Source organism: Macaca nemestrina, chromosome 6 (genome assembly GCF_043159975.1).
Source record: "Macaca nemestrina isolate mMacNem1 chromosome 6, mMacNem.hap1, whole genome shotgun sequence".
Classification (NCBI taxonomy): Eukaryota; Metazoa; Chordata; class Mammalia; order Primates; family Cercopithecidae; genus Macaca; species Macaca nemestrina.
The window spans coordinates 147,559,905-147,578,374 of NC_092130.1; the positions used below are offsets into that span (position 1 = coordinate 147,559,905).

The 18,470-nt window shown below is 38.6% G+C and overlaps 1 protein-coding gene across 21 annotated transcripts in view; it reads left to right on the forward strand.

Moving 5' to 3' along the window:
- The window catches only part of LOC105473041 (uncharacterized), a 419,449-nt gene that overhangs the window by 169,487 nt on the left and 231,492 nt on the right, over positions 1 to 18,470 (forward strand). For 10 of the 21 annotated variants that reach the window (XR_982021.3, XR_011625090.1, XR_011625086.1 and 7 more), the window contains 4 exons: positions 6,102 to 6,245; positions 14,514 to 14,683; positions 14,821 to 14,894; positions 15,705 to 15,811. Coding sequence is in view for 10 of the 21 variants with exons in the window: in XM_071099052.1 (XP_070955153.1) it covers positions 14,851 to 14,894; positions 15,705 to 15,811 (151 nt within the window). In the remaining 11 variants the exon portion in view is untranslated. Of the gene's footprint in view, positions 1 to 6,101; positions 6,246 to 13,810; positions 13,922 to 14,513; positions 14,684 to 14,820; positions 14,895 to 15,704; positions 15,812 to 15,941; positions 17,759 to 18,470 lie in introns of those variants that run through there. The other 11 variants (XM_071099043.1, XM_071099045.1, XM_071099044.1 and 8 more) reach the window with 4 other exon arrangements.

Sequence of the window (18,470 nt, forward strand, 5' to 3'; positions counted from 1 at the left end):
ATCCAGGAGATAGAGGTTGCTGTGTGCTGAAATTACACCACTGCACTCCATCCTGGCTGGAGAGTCTGAGAATGAGACTCTCAAAAAAAAAAAAAAAAAAAAAAAAGAATGAATGAATGAAAGAATTACACTTTGCCAAATGTAAATGAATTTCAGACCCTTACTTTTCAAAGGGGCTTTGCAAATCTCCTTGTGCTGTAGGCAAATCTGGAAAAATCTGTATGTCCCTATCCTGATTCTAGAGATACTCAGGCAGGGGAGCCTTTCTCAAAGTGATCTCCCTACATTAGAATCCCCCAGGGGTTCTTAAAAATGCCTCTTCATGGGCTCCAATACTGATTTACTAAATTTGAATCCCTTCTTGTTTTATATAATGTAATTCTTTAGAAGGAACTGCACATTCACTTAGTGAATATGTACTGTATATTTATATAGTGAATAGGTACTATATATAAATATATAGGTAAATATATACACACATACATAAATATAAATATATATTACTATATATATTTATATATAGTACCTATTCACTAAGTGTTAGCTGTTATTATCCAGATGCCTTCTAGACGTCTCAATTTGATATCCAACAGACATTTGGAACTCACCTTGTCTAAAATTGAACTCATGATCATCCCTCCAAATGTAGTCAAAAGTATGCCTTGTCTCAGGGGGCAGGGTGCCACCATTGCTGAATCTAGAAACCCCAGCAGTTACTTGCCTGTCACTTCCAATGGCTCATTATGTCCTAGTTAGATTTTATCTCTAACATCTTTCTAATTAATTCCCTCGTTTTCATGCCTTCTGCCACTGGCTGGTTAGATCCACAACATCACCTCCACCCTCATCCAGATTACCACAATTACCTCTTTCCTTGGCTTTCAGTCTTCCAACTTCTCCAGAGGACTAATCCATCCCCCACACTTAAATATATATCTGATGGTGCCACCTCCCTTTTTGACTGCCTGGGCTTAAGCCGTGGATTCCTTATTAATGTCTAGGATGAAGTTTAACTTTTACTTTAATGCCCACAGCCCTTATGATTGGTCTCTTTCTTCCCTCTGCAGTTTATCTCTCACTACCAGATGTGAATCCTTTGCTCTAGCCCTACAGATAAAGTTCTCCAAATGTGTTCTGCTCTTCCATGCTTTTACGTACTCAGTTATCCTCTGTCATTCCTATTCCCTTCCATGTGTCACCCTCTCCTAACTTCTTTTAGCTCTTACGTTTTCTTCAGAATCAGCTTTGATCTTCTTTAAAGTCTTCCCCTATCAGTCTGATTTAATTGCCACTATCCTTAGCAGAGTGTAGTAAGTACTTAGCATAATATAATAAATAATACAGTTTATCATTTATTTATTTTTTGGGAGAGGTCAAGTGGAGTTTACCACACTTGGTAAAGTTTACCACACTATAACTATTGTTAGTTATAAAGCTTATTTTGAGACCTGTTCTTTCCACATTTACTCTAGAACTTTAAATTTGTGAAAGTAGTTGATCTTTGGAATGCCAATTACATTTAGAGGGAGGTATCGGAGGGCTCCATAAGGCTTGCTGAAGTGCTGCTGATGACGTTCTGTATCTTCATCTGGGTGGCACTCTATGAATATGTACATATGCAAATGCATTATTCTCTATTCTTAAATATGTGCACTTGACTATAAGTCATACTATATTTTTCAAAAAGTGAATAAAAGTAGCTGACCTTTTATCTTTAACTATAAAATTCTCTTTTCTGTTTTGTCTATCGAATGATATCATGGGCACCTTGCCTCCCGAGCACAACGTTAAATGCCATTATAGTAAGGCACATTTAGCTTCCTGGGGAAAAGGGCTTTTAAAATTTTAACTTCTCACTAGGCAATGAAATAATAAAATGGGATTAATTGGAGAAGTAGTTTAATACTTGCTTTACTAATGTTTCTCCTCCCCAAATATTTATTTAATTTTGGTAGGTATTAATCTTGTTACTATTGTGATACTCTTTTTAGCTCTTCACGGTTACCAGAAGTAAAGATTATTATGAATTATCCCATTAAAAATTATTTAAAATATAGATAAAAAATAAACCATTGCTTCTGAATTTTCAACTTCAGGTCTTAACTCTTTGACTTAATCATTGTACTACATGATCTGCAAACTCTTAGTCCTGAGGGTCTATGATTTCACTTGGAGTGTTTTCTTTGAAGAGACTTTATTGATGAAGCATTGCATTCATTTCCTATTTCTTTGAAAAGTAAATTCCCTTTAAAAGTAGACTTATAAACATAGATTATGTTGCTTGCTATTGTATCTCCAGCACTTAAAACAGCCTCTGACACATAGTTGATGCCGAAGTATAGTAACAGTAATATTGAGGCACACCCGAAATATGGGCCTCTTTATTCAGTAATTATGTGTATATATACAAAGCAACCCAATGCTATGTCTTACCTAGATTTACTTCTAATTTAAAATTCATGGATCACAGCACAGCCATATTTCTGGGAGATGGAAGCATCAATTTCGTTGTTACTGTGGCACTAGAACAAGTCTTGGTTTGACTGGAAAATCATAAGTAAATCTGGACTCAGTCCAAGTTTTATCAAATAACCTTGAAACTTTTAGATTTGAGTTAATCTCCTTGTACTGTAGGCAAGTGGAAACAATAAAATTGAAATACTATTTTTCCTTTTTATAATAGTATTAAAAATAAGAATGAAGTAAAATCTATAGTCATTGAAAAAATTAAAACATTATATGAATTTAAGATGATATTATTAAATATTTTTGGCTAGTACTGATAATAATTTGCAATAACCAGATAATGTGCATTTTCAGGTCCTAGTCATACTTGTTAGGATTTTAGAGATAAATTATATTAATAGCTATTTCTCAGAGCAACTGTTTCTGGAAAGAATATAGAAAATAATTTACTCATACTGTAGAAAATGTGTTTTTTCATAAAATATAAGAATATATTTATTGGGCATATATTCAGTATATTCTGACTAAAATCAGCTTAGCACTCTTCTTTTTCAAAAAACAAAATATGGCTGGTTGCGGTGATCCCAGCACTTCGGGAGGCAGAGGTGGGTGGATCACTTGAGGTTGGAAGTTTGAGACCAGCCTGGCCAATATGGTGAAACCCTGTCTCTGCTAAAAATACAAAAATTAGCTGGACGTGGTGGTGCATGCCTGTAATCCCAGCTATTCAGGAAGCTGAGGCAGGAGAATTGCTTGAACCTGGGATGCAAAGGTTGCAGTGAGCCAAGATCGTACCATTGCACTCCAGCCGGGGCAACAAGAGTGAAACTCCATCTCAAAAAATAAAAAAAGAAAAAAAAAAAGGAACGCAAAAGAAGTAGCGTTTTCTTGCCATTCACTTAGTATGCCGTTACTGTTTTTCCAGATCTGTACTGGGTTTTGCGGAAAATATGGAAAGATTAGTAAACATGCTACTTACATTGAAAGGGTTTACAACTTTGTAGGATAAAATAAGCCATATCTGTGGCATTTTTATTGAACAGTTTTCTTGTTATTAACTGGTTTTCAAATCCACTAAATACATTCTTACAAAGGCTAAAACTCCAGCCTATTAAAATCCCTTTGAGTTAGTTTCCCAGGTAGGTTGTTAACAAATATAAGTGATGCTGCCTTCATTTTCTGAGTTTTTGTTGGTCAATAATTTCTTTTGACTGGTACTTCTTTGTTTTACATTTAAAATCGTTATTTCAAGTATTTACTATTAGGATGCTGTAAAATATCGATAGAAATGCTTTCTATATCATCAGAATTAAATAAGTGATTAAAATGGTTGAATTTAATTTTAAGGTTAAATAGCTTAAACTTTTTATTTCCATGTTTGTAGTGCCCTGGAGGAAAGACATGACATGTTTTACTTTCTTGCATACCCCAAGCATTATGTTTATGCAAACAATGATACAGTTTTTCCCCCCAAAAGCTAAAGGCGTGGGTCATATCTATAATCACAGCACTCTGGGAAGCAGAAGTGAGAGGATCGCTTGAGGCCAGGAGTTCGAGACCAACCTGGGCATCATAGGAAGACCCCATCTCTACCAAAAAACAAAAGATAAAAAAATTAGCTGAGCACAGTGGCATGTGCCTATAGTTGCAGCTACTCGAGAGGCTGAGGTGGGAGTGTGGTTCAAGCCTAGGAGATCCAGGCTGCAGTGGGCCATGATCACACAACTGTGTTGTAGGACTTTCTCCTTAGTTTAGCTAAAAGCCGGGTTCTTGTCACATGGACATGAAATATTAGGCTCGCAGACACTTTGAAGAGTGAGAAAACTGGAATTTATTGGGCGAAAGGGAAAAAAGGGAAACACAGACTCTCAGGAAAGTGAGAGTCCTGCTAGCTGGTTTCCTGCCTCATAGATTGAATGGCAGGTTACTACCCTGGATCAGAAAGGCCAGGCTCCTCCCAGATGCAAAGGGCATGAACTTCCTGAGGCCCCATCCCAGTGCACCCTCCTCCCAGTGGCGGGCTGGTTGGAGGTTCTGCCAGGGGTCCCTTTTTACTTGGCTGTCTCAACTGCACTCCAGCATGGGAAACAGGGAGGCCCTGTCTTGAAAAAAAAATAAAAATAAATGGCCGGGCGCAGTGGCTCACACCTGTAATCCCAGTACTTCGGAAAGCCAAGGTGGGTGGATCACCTGAGGTCAGGAGTTCGAGACCAGCCTGGCCAACATGGCAAAGCCACATCTCTACTAAAAATACAAAAAATTAGCCAGGCGTGATGCTGGGCACCTGTAATCCCAGCTGCTCGGGAGGCTGAGGCAGGAGAACCGCTTGAACCCGGGAGGCGCAGGTTACAGTGAGCCGAGATTGCACTACTGCTCTCCAGCCTGGGCAATAAGAGCGAAATTCTGCCTCAATAAATACATAAATAAATAAGAAAAAATTTAAAATTAAATAAAGAAGGCTAAAGGCTATTAGAAATTATTATATACTAAGATAAATTTAACAATAATTATGTAAGATGCAGCGATGCTGTTTTAATTATACAAAGAAAAAACAAATTTAAATCTGCAGATTGCAATGTCCAAATGAAGTAAAGAATTTCAAATTTTTGGCAGGGAACGGTAGCTCATGCCTATCATCTCAGCCCTTTAGAAGGCTGAGGGTGGGAGGATTGCTTCAGCCCAGGAGTTTGAGACCAACCTGGGAAACATGTAGTGAGACCCTGTCCCAGTTAAAAAAAAAAAAAAAGAAATTTCAAATTTTTACCTAACACAATGAAATCTGAGTTGAAATCTACTGAAATAGTATTAGATTTTCCTTTCACCTTCTATAGCTGAAATTTTAATTTGAAAGATGTCAAAAGAATAAATAAGTATATAAAAATATGGATTTGCCTCTTTGAAGTGTTTAAAAATTATTTCTCATTTTACTACTGGTCAAGAACTTGTATTAACTTAAATGTTTGGCATCTGGCTCATAGGTTCTAGCATGTAATAGGCACTCAGTAAAAGGTTTTATTAGTTCAGCTGGAAATTTCAGTTAATAAAGTAACATGAATAAAAACAAAAAACAAACCAGGATCACCACAACAAAAACACCTGGCACAAAGCTCAATTTAGACAAAATACAATAAAGGATGAGTTCTTGCCTTCCTCCCTCTCACTCCTGCCTCTGAACGTTTCCTATATTTCATAATTTTGCTGCAAGAATCCCCTACTGGGTTCCTTTATTTAAAACCTCAGGTTCGTTGGTTCTCTGAAAGTGCAAGTGATTATAATTAAATGTCCACAAATAGTCTTTCACATTAGGGCCAATGGGAGATAAATAGAGTTAGTCAAAATGTGTCATGTCCTAAGCTTGGTCACTTTTCCCATTATGCCTTGAGATCTGCTAAAACCTTTGTTTTAATGAACTTTGACTGGAGTGTTGCGAAAGGAAATGAAGCATGGTATGTTGATGGAGAGTTTGCTTCAGTATTATGTTCTTTCTCAAAATACACTATTTTGTTCAGGGCTAGCCTAATCCTAGTATGAACTTAGCCATAATTATATGACTCCATTTACCTTGTGCAATTAACTGGATAATTGCATGAATGTGAACATTGCTTTGGCTAGCCTTTCCTCCATATATTCCGCAGGGGACATCCTCTTCAGCTGCAATGTAGTCTTCTGGGATCTAATTATGATGTCTCTTGGAATCTGGCCCACATACAAGAATTCAAGCTGGTTTTCCAGGGTGGAGACCATGAAGAAATCCCAATCGGATTCACTGGAATTCATTTGTAAGCATCATGCTATTCGACTGTATCGTAATGGAGTAATTCATTATGATTTTAATTTACACACTAAAATTGAATGCTAAAATATGTGTTGACCGTCGAGCTTCTACTTCAGCATGTCTGACCTGATATACTTAGTGAGTGTTGACTGATATGTCTATAAGGTTGAGAGGCCCTATTGTGTTGTTAATGAGACAAGGTACTTGCTGCTGTTATGGGTTTACAGCAAATGGTTCCAGAATGAAAGAAGGGCCAACATTCTTAATTTAGAGGTTAAAATACATTATTTCTTCTCAAGGTGAAAGAAACTTGTAGCAATGGTCTGAACTGCTAAAACACTAGACAGAAAAATTGAAGATGAGTAAACCTTTACTCTACATTTTGACTGAGTGGAAGAAAATGTCACTTTTCATATTTCCTCAACTTGTCTTATTAGGGCTTAGAAAGAGACCACTGATGTTGATAGCCACAGCATTCTTCCGGGAGAATTATGTTTACATGGATTCAAGATTTTTAATTCATCGAGGACAAAGTACTACCACTTGTGAAGTCATTCACTATCCAAACTCATCTTCTTCTTAAAAAAAAATATTCACCAGGGAGAGTGGGATGTGGAGGGCTGATATGTAAAATGAAAAAATATGGCTAGATGGATTCCATTACATAATTGGGAATAGGTGTTAATCAGTCAATCTAGTTATTTAGCTGTAGTTGTATACTTGATCTTACAGCTCAGAGTGGTGGCAGCTGCTTGCTTTTGCTAATCCCTGGATTACTTTACCTTATTTTCACTTCTATACCTTGACCCTGTTTTGTTTCTTAGCCTTTGTATCACCTATGTAACTAAATTCCTTGTATTACATTTTCACATTCTTGTTTGCACAGTTGAACTCTGAACGATGAGAATGAGTTTTACTAATGGAAAGAAAGAGTAGAAAACAGTTGAAGAAGAGAAATAGAGCTGTATTATAATTTATGGATTGACAATGTGTATGTTTAGGACTGGCCTGTGAGCTGTTACTTTTTTCTTTCTGCTGTTTACCTAAGTCACTGCTTACTTGCAGTAGTTCAAAGGACTGGAGGTGGACATCTGAATTTGTCAAGTCCTCAGTGGTGGCTCTTACTAGAGACTTTCATTCCTGCTTTGTCATTTGACCCTCAGTAAGTTTGGTTTTCCTCCAAGAGGATACAGAATTTGTCCACTGAAAGGCTCCTGTATTTTTTGGTTAGTGCAATATGTGGAGAAGAAAGAAGGAATTCTTAACTGTTCAGTGTAGGAAATTAAATATTCAATCCAAATGAGTTCTCTTGTTCCCCATAGAGCCGCATTTATGAAATTCAGACTGATTTAGCATGTGTTTTTGCTTCTTCAACCAAATCATAATATTAATAATTTTTCTGCATACACTTTGGCTGAAATTTTCTCTATAAATGAAGCTCCTTCTAAAATGACTTCCTTAATGTGATGTTAGATGTGATTAGTTCACTGAAAAGCCACAGAAAATATTTATATGATCAACATTGTAAAAGTAATACCTCAGATGCTGTCACATCATATGAGTACTCCATAAAAGGCAATGCAAATGCTCTTTCCATCTATGCCTTAAAGGAGACCGAAAGAAACCATGATGGTCTCAGCTTCTTTATTATAAAAGTTGATCCTTTGATAAATTTTATTAAAGAATAATTTGCTGAATTGGAAAAGAAAATAAAAAATAGGTATGTCATCCAATAATTTGTCCTCTTTATGCTAAAAAAAAAAAAAGAAACAAAAACCTCAGCATAATTGGATGCCTTTTAAAAAATCCAGGTTTTCTGTGGTTTTAAAGCATACAGTCATTTGAAAGACAATCCAGTGTCAAATATTTTGTAGAAGTTGAGAAATTGAAAGCCAAGGTGGGCCTTGTATCTATCTCAGGGAGCTAGCCCACTTCTCTGAGACAATTGTGAATTGTTAGTTGCCTCCAATTTAAAGTATTTATGTTTCATATAAAGAAATCCCGGGTTAAATGGAACTCAGATGACCTAGGACTGACATTAGGAACCCCTTTACATGAATTAGAAATAGGACGTGCAAAGCCAAGCAGGGGCGACCAAGTGGATACACAAGCTTTCTTTGGCTCACAGAAGGACTTGCACAGCCAGATGCATTAACACTCTGTGGGCATACATACAGGAACAGCCTTATGTCAGTGTCAGGTGCCAGGCTGCTGATGGTGTATTAGAAATCATCTGATAGGTGGTAACACAAATCCGGGCTCCTCATAAAATAAGTTTACATGGTTTTTTTTGGTAGGAACCAACACCAGGTTGGACAGTTAATGAGCTCCAGAGCTGTTTATTGGTTACTCCTAGGGAGCCTGATGAAGTAGTTCAGTCAAGCTGAGATGCCGTTTGGCTGGTGCAGGGAACCTACCCAGCCTTACTGCTGTTTCCTCTCACATTATGGTAGATATTTCCCTTACCCAGAGGTCTGCTTTCTTGTTTGTTTGTTTATTTAGGGGGTCCATTGCATGGAAATTGATGGGGTTTGTTTGTGTCTTTATATATATATATATATTTTTTTTAATCACATTTTGTTGGCAAAGGAGAAGAGGGGATTGGTCAGCTGGATGGCATTAGGTCAAAGGCAGATGGGGAAAAAATAGTCTTGGCTAAGGGGTCCCGGGCAGCTAATGGGTCCCAGGCAGCTTCCAGAAGGCTGTACTGAGAGAATGAAAGATAAGCAAATTTAGCAAGTGCAGGGAGAGGAAGGAGCACTTCCTCCTGGCAATTCTCAGAACTGTTTCTCAGCTATTTACTTCCTATTTTGATACCTAGAGCAACAAGAAACAAGGCCTCTGGAGCAGCCTTTGACTGGCCTTGTCCTGAGCTTGTTTATCCACTGCATCTGTCAGGAAGCAATTATGATAAGGCCTCTGGCACTGGTCTGGAAGATTTTTTTTTTTTCTTCTATTTTCTGTGTGGCTTTTGATTGATCATGTTGTACACACAGAGCTCTATTCTTGGATTGATTTATTAACAAGCTTCAAAAGAACCTCCACCATTTAGAGGGTTTTTTCCTTTTGCTTCAGAGGAAAAGCATTATTTACACCTTTACATAAGGGCATTCTCTAGGCTTTCAGTTCAATAACTAATGAGGATGGAGTGACTTGTGTCTAGGGATCAATGCCCCCATGTCTAGATGTATTATATATGTGTACACTTGACACTTAATTTATTGTACTGGAGTGGATTTGTTTTATCTGCTGGGAAAGTAAAAGATGAAAGGCTTCTTGAAGAAAATGCTGGTTTGGACAAGTCACTTTAAGACTCCAGGGCTTATTCAAAGGATTTCTATTATTTTATTATATGTTAGGGAGATCCCTCTTATTTTCTTCCTGAAACCACTTCCCCTCCCACAGTTTTCCCTTTGCAATCACCCCAAGCTATACCATGTTGATTTTGTGTCATTGGTTTCATGTTGGATTGGGTCTGCATTTGGAATCTGCCTGCTTTGGACCAGAAATTTGATTTGCTTGGCCCCACTTCAAATATTGTCAGCACTCTGTGCATTAAGGACTCTATAAAAATATGAAATAATAACCACTGCTTTATGAGCTGAAAACAGCTTTTCTCACCACATTTACTTCTCAGTGGACAACAGTAATTTCCACATTTAAAAGACAATCAATATTAAGCATCTTTCATTATCTTCATGCTACTTCCACTGAAATGGACATAATGAGAAATTGGAAGCATCTTATTTCTCTCTGTTTGCAGATGATACAGACTCAATGAATGCTTTTCAAAATTGTAAAAAAGGATACACATTCTTCCCTGCAGTGAGGATGCTTAGATGAAAAATTTGTGTTGTCTGGCAGCTGCTATCACTTGTCATGTTTCTTTTTACTTCTATACCTTGACCAATAGCAAGGGAACAAGTAGAATAGACCACTGATAAAATTAGTTTCTTTTTAGAAAAAAGTGTGACCATCTTGTAACTCAGAGCAGCTTTGGTTTCTGGAAAATATCATCTCAAATTCTGCGGAGTCATCAGATAGGGCAGTTGATTAAACAAACAAACAAATTGGGCGTGAGCAATAATTACACAAGGGCGATGTGGTGACAGCCAATGAGATCCTTTTATGAAGTCATTATTCAGTATGGCCAAATGCCATGTTGAGTCAACAAATGTTGGTCCAAATTTTGCTGTTTTATTCTTAAATTACTGCTGTGTACTAAACTGGGACACAATACTGAGTTTTTCAGAAGACTAATTTTTTTAAAAATGTGATTATTTTCTATTAATGGGGTTAAAGCCTTTTATGAAATGATTGTAAGGGTAGTAACTAATGCATCAGTGAACAACAAAAAGTGTTTGATATGATGCCAATTGAGTAAAATTTTACAAATATTTAATAGAGTACATTATAGATACCTCATTTACTAGGACCCCAAGGAAGAGGAAAGTTACCCATGATTGGTCATGAGCTGACAAGTAGGATTTCTGGAGGCAATACCTCAGTTATATGACTTGCTTCTTACCCCTGGTGCCCATGATTATAATAAAGCATAAACTGCAAAACATAGGGCATCTGCTCCTAGTCCAGCTGCAGCACAAGCCTCTGTCATGTATTCAGACTTTATTCCTAAAGAGTAGCTTTCCTGGATCCATGAACAGCTCACCGGTTCTAAAAGCAAGGTCTGCAGCCTGAACTCTCCTAGCGTGGGCTTTTTGGGTAATGATACAGTATTTGGATCTGTGTTGTTACTTATCATATTATGGGATGTAGATAATATACTTTGTGGTGACGCTGAGAAAGGAGCATTGACTAGCACACCCAGGAGACCTGGGTTCTCCTTTCGGTACTGTTTTTAATCTGCTAGTGTCACTTGCTTGTGCTTCAGTTTCCATTTGTAAAATGAATGACAGAGTTGGTTGAGGTCAGTGTTTCTGGTCAGGATCTGTTTGCCGTATGCTTCATGCTCAAAAATGCCTGTTGAAACACAGATTCCCGGGTCTATCTTGCCCCTGTTGAATTAGAATTTTGTGGGTTGGCCATGCAATCTGCATTTATACTACATTGTTCCTCACAGGTGATTCTTACACAAGCAAAAGTTTGAAAAGTACGTGATTGCACTGAATCTCTCTAGGATTCCTTCCTACTCTTCAGTCTTCTACTCCTCAGGGTAGTGCTTCATCGAAAGGAAGAACTCACTCTCCCTCCCCCATGGGAATGGATGATGGCTGTTCAAGGGTGTTTTGCCCGACTAAATTCTTTTGTAGATAAAAAACTGTGGAACTTAGTTATCTCCAGTACTTTAGGTTAGGAAGATTGCCTGCATCACAGAGATAAATTAAAACAATGCCCTTGTGGGGGGAAAGCTTCACAAGGTTTTGAAGGCACAGATGTCCTTGTATTACATTCCCCTACAGTCACCTTCAAAATAATCCCTTGAAAGTCCCAGCTTCCTCTTTGTGGGCAACAGTTCAGTCTGTGCCGAGACTCATGCAGCCAGGTGATTCAGCTCTTTGAAAGGCTTCGGTTCAATTCTGGTGAGGATTCAGTTCTTCCCTGACTCCTTCAGACTAAACATTTGAGTTACAAGCCACATTAAAACCATTTGGTAGAGATTGTAACTAGGGAAAGTCAGTTCACAATCTGACACCTTATAAAGCCTTATTTTAGAGTTTGTGGGATTTGGTGTATGAAATTTATTTTTTTGGTCTTAAGCAGGCACCTGGCTGTAGGTTTTTCTCTTGCTGGCTGACAAAACAAAACAAGGTTCAATTGATTTCTCTGCTTTAAACAGTTTTAGTCTTTGCCTAATTTTATTTGGACTTAGTTGAGCTAGCTAGGATCACTGCAAACACAAAGCAGCTGGAGGAGCCTGGGTACAGCCAGATGAATTTGAGCTTGGGTTTCCTTTCTCCAGCATTTACAGAGGTTGTTCTCAAACAGGGACAATTTACCTCCCAGGGACATTTGGCAATGTATGAAGACATTTTTGCTTATCATAGCTGGGGCAGTTCTGGCATCTAGTGAGCAGAGGCCAGGGATGCTGCTAAACAGCTATAATGCCAGGTTAACCCTTATTGCCTACAAAGCATTATCTGGCTCAAAATGTCAACAGTCCTGAAGTCAAAAAGCCCTAATATTCTAGGGTAGCTAGATTAATAATCCATGTATTTTGGGGGTGAGATGTATCCATAAAGCCAGAAAAGAGTATAGGATGGAAGAATAGAAGGAGGGTGGCTTTGACATACACTTTTTGACATAACGGTGCTGAGCATGGTGGCTCATGCTTGAAATCCCAGCACTTTGGGAGGCCAAGGAAGGAGGATTGCCCAAAAGTCTGAGAGCAACCTGGGCAGCATATTAAGACCAGGTCTCTATTTAATTTAAAAAAGAAAACTTTGTATTTGAAAATGAAATCTAACTAATTTCTAGGACAAGTTCAAGCTCAATAAGGTGCTTACAACAGATTTTGACAAGGATCCAGGAGAGAACTGTAGGCTGTGTTAAATATATTAAAGCAGGCCCGCTCATTTTAGGCCAGGTAAGAAACAAGATGAGTTTCATTTATCAACAGAGACATATTAGACACCTTAGCAGTTTGTTTTTATGATGTGATTTTAACAAAAAATACATTTTCTTTTTTCTTTTAAAAGTTGTATTTATAGATTCTAGAATATTATATATATGTATAATCCTATCCTTTCAACTTTTCTCAGGCTATTAAAAGCATCAGATAGTTAACTACTAGCTAAAAAGAGAGCCTAGCTGAAAGCACTTGTTTTTACTGATGTCCCTAAGACCACCTTTGCAAAATTACAACAGTCTGATTTCCAAGCTGTCCTTGGTCATTCCTAAGCATACAGCAAGCTAACTTTGGGAGGAATTATAATAGTCCCTCCCTGAAACTAACCCAGGGACCAAATACTCCCTTTATAAGACTAATGAAAAGTCACAGGTATAGGATTATGGGAGGGGCCTGAATTCTGCAACGAGGTAGGCATAGTTTCCATAATTTCTTACTGCTCAGGGGTCCTGTGGCCAGAGATCACAAGCTTTGTGACTTTCTCAGTTGCTCCTATAGATGACGTCACTATTGTAGAACCTAAGATTGGTTTTTCTTGAGGTGTTTCTCACTGACCTCACCCAGACTCATGATCCATGACTCAGCTGGTCCTGTGGCCCCACCCAGAGGTAGACTTAGCCTGTGAGGATGGTTTTCTATACCCGTGTGATTTCATCCCCAACCAATCAGCAGTACTCTTCTCTAGCCCCCCGCCCACCAAATTGTCCATAAAAACCCTAATCTCTGAGCCTTCAGGAGGAAGTGATGTTTGAGTGATAACGTTAGTTCCATGTGATCTGGCCTTGTGTCAATAAAATTCTTTCTTTCTCTACTGTAGTGCCATGGTCTCAGTGGATTGATTCTGTTTGTGCAGTGGCCGGGAAGCACCTGTTGGTGGTTACATCCTTCTACTGTCAACCTGCACTGGTTATTTTCTCTGCTCCACCCATTGTTTTATCTTCCTTGTATACCGACAAGCTCCCTTGCACCTGGTTTCTTTGTAGATTTGGCTAATGAGAGACACCAGTAAGAAACTGAGGGCAAGATGAAAAAGAAGTCCAGGAGGTTTACCCCAGTTCTCCCGACTTTACAGCATTCTGGCAACAGATGACCCTGTAAGACCCCTTCTTCCTCCAGTTTTGCTGGGAATAAACCCTGGTTTCTCCCCTTGCTCCTTCAGACCTAAGAGTAGTAACGGCTTTTCACTTTTCCTAGTTTCTAGATGCATCACAGTTTCCCTTTTTCCTGTAACTCAACACTACTCTGTAAATAGCCCCTTCAGTTCTTTTCAGTTAAGCCCTTTTTAGTGTAGGCCTCTCAATGATGCACTGTCAAATTTTCAGTGGAAGGATTTTGATTTTTTTTAATGAACTAGTCAATTAATATTGAACTGGAAGCTGTTCTTCTATTCAAGCTCTTTCCTTATAAAAACCCACTGAGTCTTAGTTTCTCATCTGTTAAATAAAGATTTAAAAATACGCCCTGTGTTACACAGAAATGTAAACATTACTGCATTGAAAATTGGAAGCCATATATATATAACATTTATGTTATGTTTTATGTATATAACTTTATGTGTATATTTTAGTTCTCTGGGACTCTTTTTTTCCCCATGATAAATATGCTGATTAGATTAAATAATCTCCCTGGCTCCTTCTAGCTCAAAAAGTTTCACAATCCTTATATATTCTGTTCTTATTGTTCTAGACTATTCAGTAGCATGACCTATAAAAACAAACGAAAAGAATGTGGAACATAAAACTAAAGAAAAATGTTGATAGAAGTTCTCCAGAGAAAGGAAAGTTAAAAGATCTAACTTCTATGTGGTTACAAAGGGCATAATCAAGACCATTGGCTAGATGCTATAGGAGGTGGCTGTAAGTACAATGAATGGGAAAGCCTTTGTAATATACAGACTGGTTCAGTAATGAAGTGGAATATGTTGACTTTCAGGGAAGTGACTTTTCCATCACTGTAATGTTCAAGAAGAGATACATATTTACTGTTTTCTCAGGGGTACTGTGAAGAAGATGCCTGTGATGATATGCGGTTGAACATTGTTTTCACATTTAATGAAGTAATGGCTAGGTAAGTCACAAATGTGCAGTAGTCTTCCCTTATCTGTGGTTTCATTTTCTGAGGATATGACTATATGTAGAAACAGGGCATGTAAAGAGGTTATTAAGGTAAAACGAGGTCATATGGGTGGGCCTTATGCCTCTGCGACTGATGTTCTTTTAGGAAGAGGCAGAGGCACAAGGGGTGTGCATGCACAGAGGAAAGACCATGTGAAGACACAGGGAGAAGAAAGCCCCCTCCAAGCCAAAGGAGAAAGGCCTCAGAAGCCAAGTCTGCTGACACCTTGATCTCAGACTTCCAATCTCCATACTGTAAAAAGCACAAATTCAGCTGTTGAAGTCACCAATCTATGGTAGTTTGTTCTGGTAGTCCTAGTAAACTAATAACATGATAAAGGACACTTAGTAGTAGCACATGATTTCAAACTTTTCTATCATATAGACATAATGTTTACTATACTTCCACATCCTCTTCCCCTCACATGTACTTACACCACTGGCACTGGGTGTGAACCCCTAGAAACTCTATACCCAGTGGTTTCAAACCTTCCAGGAGCTGCCATTGCATGTCTTTCCAGCATATCAGTGACTCACCAAGGAGGAGAGCAGCCAGGTGAGGAGGGATTACTGACTATTATTATTATCAAAGTTCTGTTTAGATACCTCCTGCTGGGATGTGCACAAAAGAGAGATCTGGTACATCACTGTAAGCAAGCCTCAGCCTTCAGAATGCAAAATGTGCTCTTGAATCTAATTAGATATGAGATCAAAGTAAAGAATTTTGTTCCCCAAATTGACTGGAAGTTTTGTATTTTTTTAGTGGACCGGGTCACCTGACAGTACCAGTCAACCTACAGGCTCAAACTGATTTGTACTTTGGAGGGAAGGAGAAGTGGCTTTGGAAACTGCAACCTTTTCTAAATCAAGGTATTTTCTAGATACCATCTGTTTTTGGCTCTAGTTGGCTGACCCTTCTAAGGCAGCACTGTACATCTGCAATGATTTATACAAACAGAGTCTGCAGCTTGGTTATTGTGGCGTGACTTCTTCCTCCCAGCCCTGTGCATATTTTTAGGACCGAATGGAAGAGCCCACCAGTAGCAGCACCCCATGAGGAAGAAGTTTGTTACCTATGGATTCAAGGTGAAAAAGACGAAGTACTATTTCTTTTGAAATAGGTGCTTAAGAAGCAGAAGAAACAGCTATAGGGAGAAGCATTCTCCAGGAAGATCATCATCTTAGGCCAAATGCTATCAGGAATGTAGCATGAAGAAGAAAAGCTTGAATAGATCAGGAGAGGTCTAGGTGTAATTCTAACTTCTAGCACAGGAACACAGTGGTTGGACAGGTCATTTAGACCTTCCATACCCTCCTAAGAAATCCAGTCTGTGAAAAAAAATAATGGGAAATTTTACATAGCAATTCAGGCACTAAATGCTTTATATTTATTGTAACTCAGTTAATCCTCCCAAGGGTTTTTGAAGCTTGTTGTCTTACACAGAATTCCAAAATGACCCTTAAGATTCCTGCCTCCTTGTGTATATGCCCTGTGTGATCCTCCCTCCCTCACAGCCACCTGAGCATGCATGGGACTTACAAATATGAAGCCTATCACTTTATGATTGTTGCTTTCTAAGATGAAATAAGTTTGTAGATGTAATTAAGATCCCTAATCAGTTGGCTCTGAATTAATCGAAAGAGAAATTATTCTGTTTGAACCTGACCTAATCAGGTGAGCCTTTAAAAGGGACTGGGCCCATCTTGAAAGAAGAAGTTCAGCCAGGCGTGGTGGCTCATGCCTGTAATCCCAGTACTTTAGGAGGTCGAGGTGGGTGGATCACACGGTCAGGAGATCAAGACCATCCTGGCCAACATGGTGAAACCCTGTCTCTATGAAAAATTAGTTGGGTGTGGTGGCAGGCACCGTTAGTCCCAGCTACTCAGGAGGCTGAGACAGGGGTATCGCTTGAAACCGGTAGGTGGAGGTAGCAGTGAGCCGAGATTGCACCACTGCACTCCAGCCTGGGGACGGAGCAAGACTCCATCTCAAAAAAAAAAAAAAAAAAAAAAAAAAGAGAGAGAGAGAAAGAAGAAATTCATAGAGGAGTCCGTGTAAGAGGGACTCTTCTGCTGGTCTTAATGTAGCAAACTTCTGTGTTGTGGAGAGGGACACATGTCAGGTATAGCAGGCAGCTTCTAGGAGTTGAAAATGACCCCTCCATTGGCAGTCAACAAGAAATCAGAAACTTCAGGCGTACAATCACAAGGAAATGACCCAAAAAAGCTTAGCAGTGAGTCTTTCCTTAGTCAAGTCTCCAGATGAGCATGCACCCAGCCAATTCCTTGATTTCAGCCTGTGAAACCCTGGGCATATACATATATATGCACTAAAATGTGACTGGCTCTGACCTGCAGAAACCATGGGAATACATTTGTGTTGTTTTAAGTCACCAAGTTTGTATCCACAGAGACTGCTAAGTTTGTGGCAGTTGTCATGCGGCAATAGAAAACTAATTCACTGGTGCTATCATTACCTCTATTTTGCAATAGGGAAACTTAAACTAAGTTGTCTAAGGTCACAAATAAACAAGTGGTAGAACTTGGATTTGAACCTGGCTTCTGACTCCAAAGTGTGTATGTTTAACTATTGCCCTGCACCAAGCTCTTGCCACCTGCCGTTTCCCTCTCCCTATAAGTCGCCATGGCGAGTGTAGACGTAGGACTCCTCCCTCTGGTATATCAGTCTGAAAAACCATTTTGAAGGCAGTAACTCTAGGCTCGTGGCCTCTAGCCAGTCTCCCACTCTGTAACAACTCCTATTTTTCATACATGGGAAATTCTAGGCTTCATTCCCAGAAGGTTTTTTTTTTGTTTTTTTTTTTTTTTAACACTTCTCTTAAAAAAAAAAAAAAATCTACGGTTTTTAAATTATAGCCCTGTGGTTAAGGGAAAATGACATTTACTGGGGAAGCAACTTGTTACGGTCTTAGGTACTCTGCCAACTGCAATGAAAAGGGGGCTTTTAAATGTCATTTATACATTAAGAAAGATTTAAAGAGACACTAAAGAATATACCTCGCTGGCACTGCCAAAATCTGTAGGCCTTATATCTACGAGTATCCTGGGCTAAAATTTAATTCGTTCTTTTATGTGTGAATAGAGTATGTTCTGCCCCAAGTCTAAACCAAAATGTTTAAAAATCACCCTTCATTTAAAGGGATTCATGGAGGCATGCCAGATCTACAAAGATACTAAGTGTGGATCTGAAGAGGAGGCAGAAATCTCCATTACCTAGAGAGTCTCTTTTTAGGGTGGAAAAATTATCTTAAAATGAGGCAATATGCTGTTAAGTAAGAGGACTTAACCTGGATGAGTTGTCTTAAACTTTCTGAAAGCCAAAACAGAATCTCCTCTAATTTAAATAAAAGATGACTGAGGCCCAGGTAATAATAATGGTCCAGGTATCAAAAGATAAAGAGGTGAGTAATCAGATTTATTCAGCAATGCTATTGAGTTAAATTGAATTTCCACTGTGGCTGATTTAATCTGATCTCTGTAGAATAGAGGTTGAAGGAAGATAAAAGCT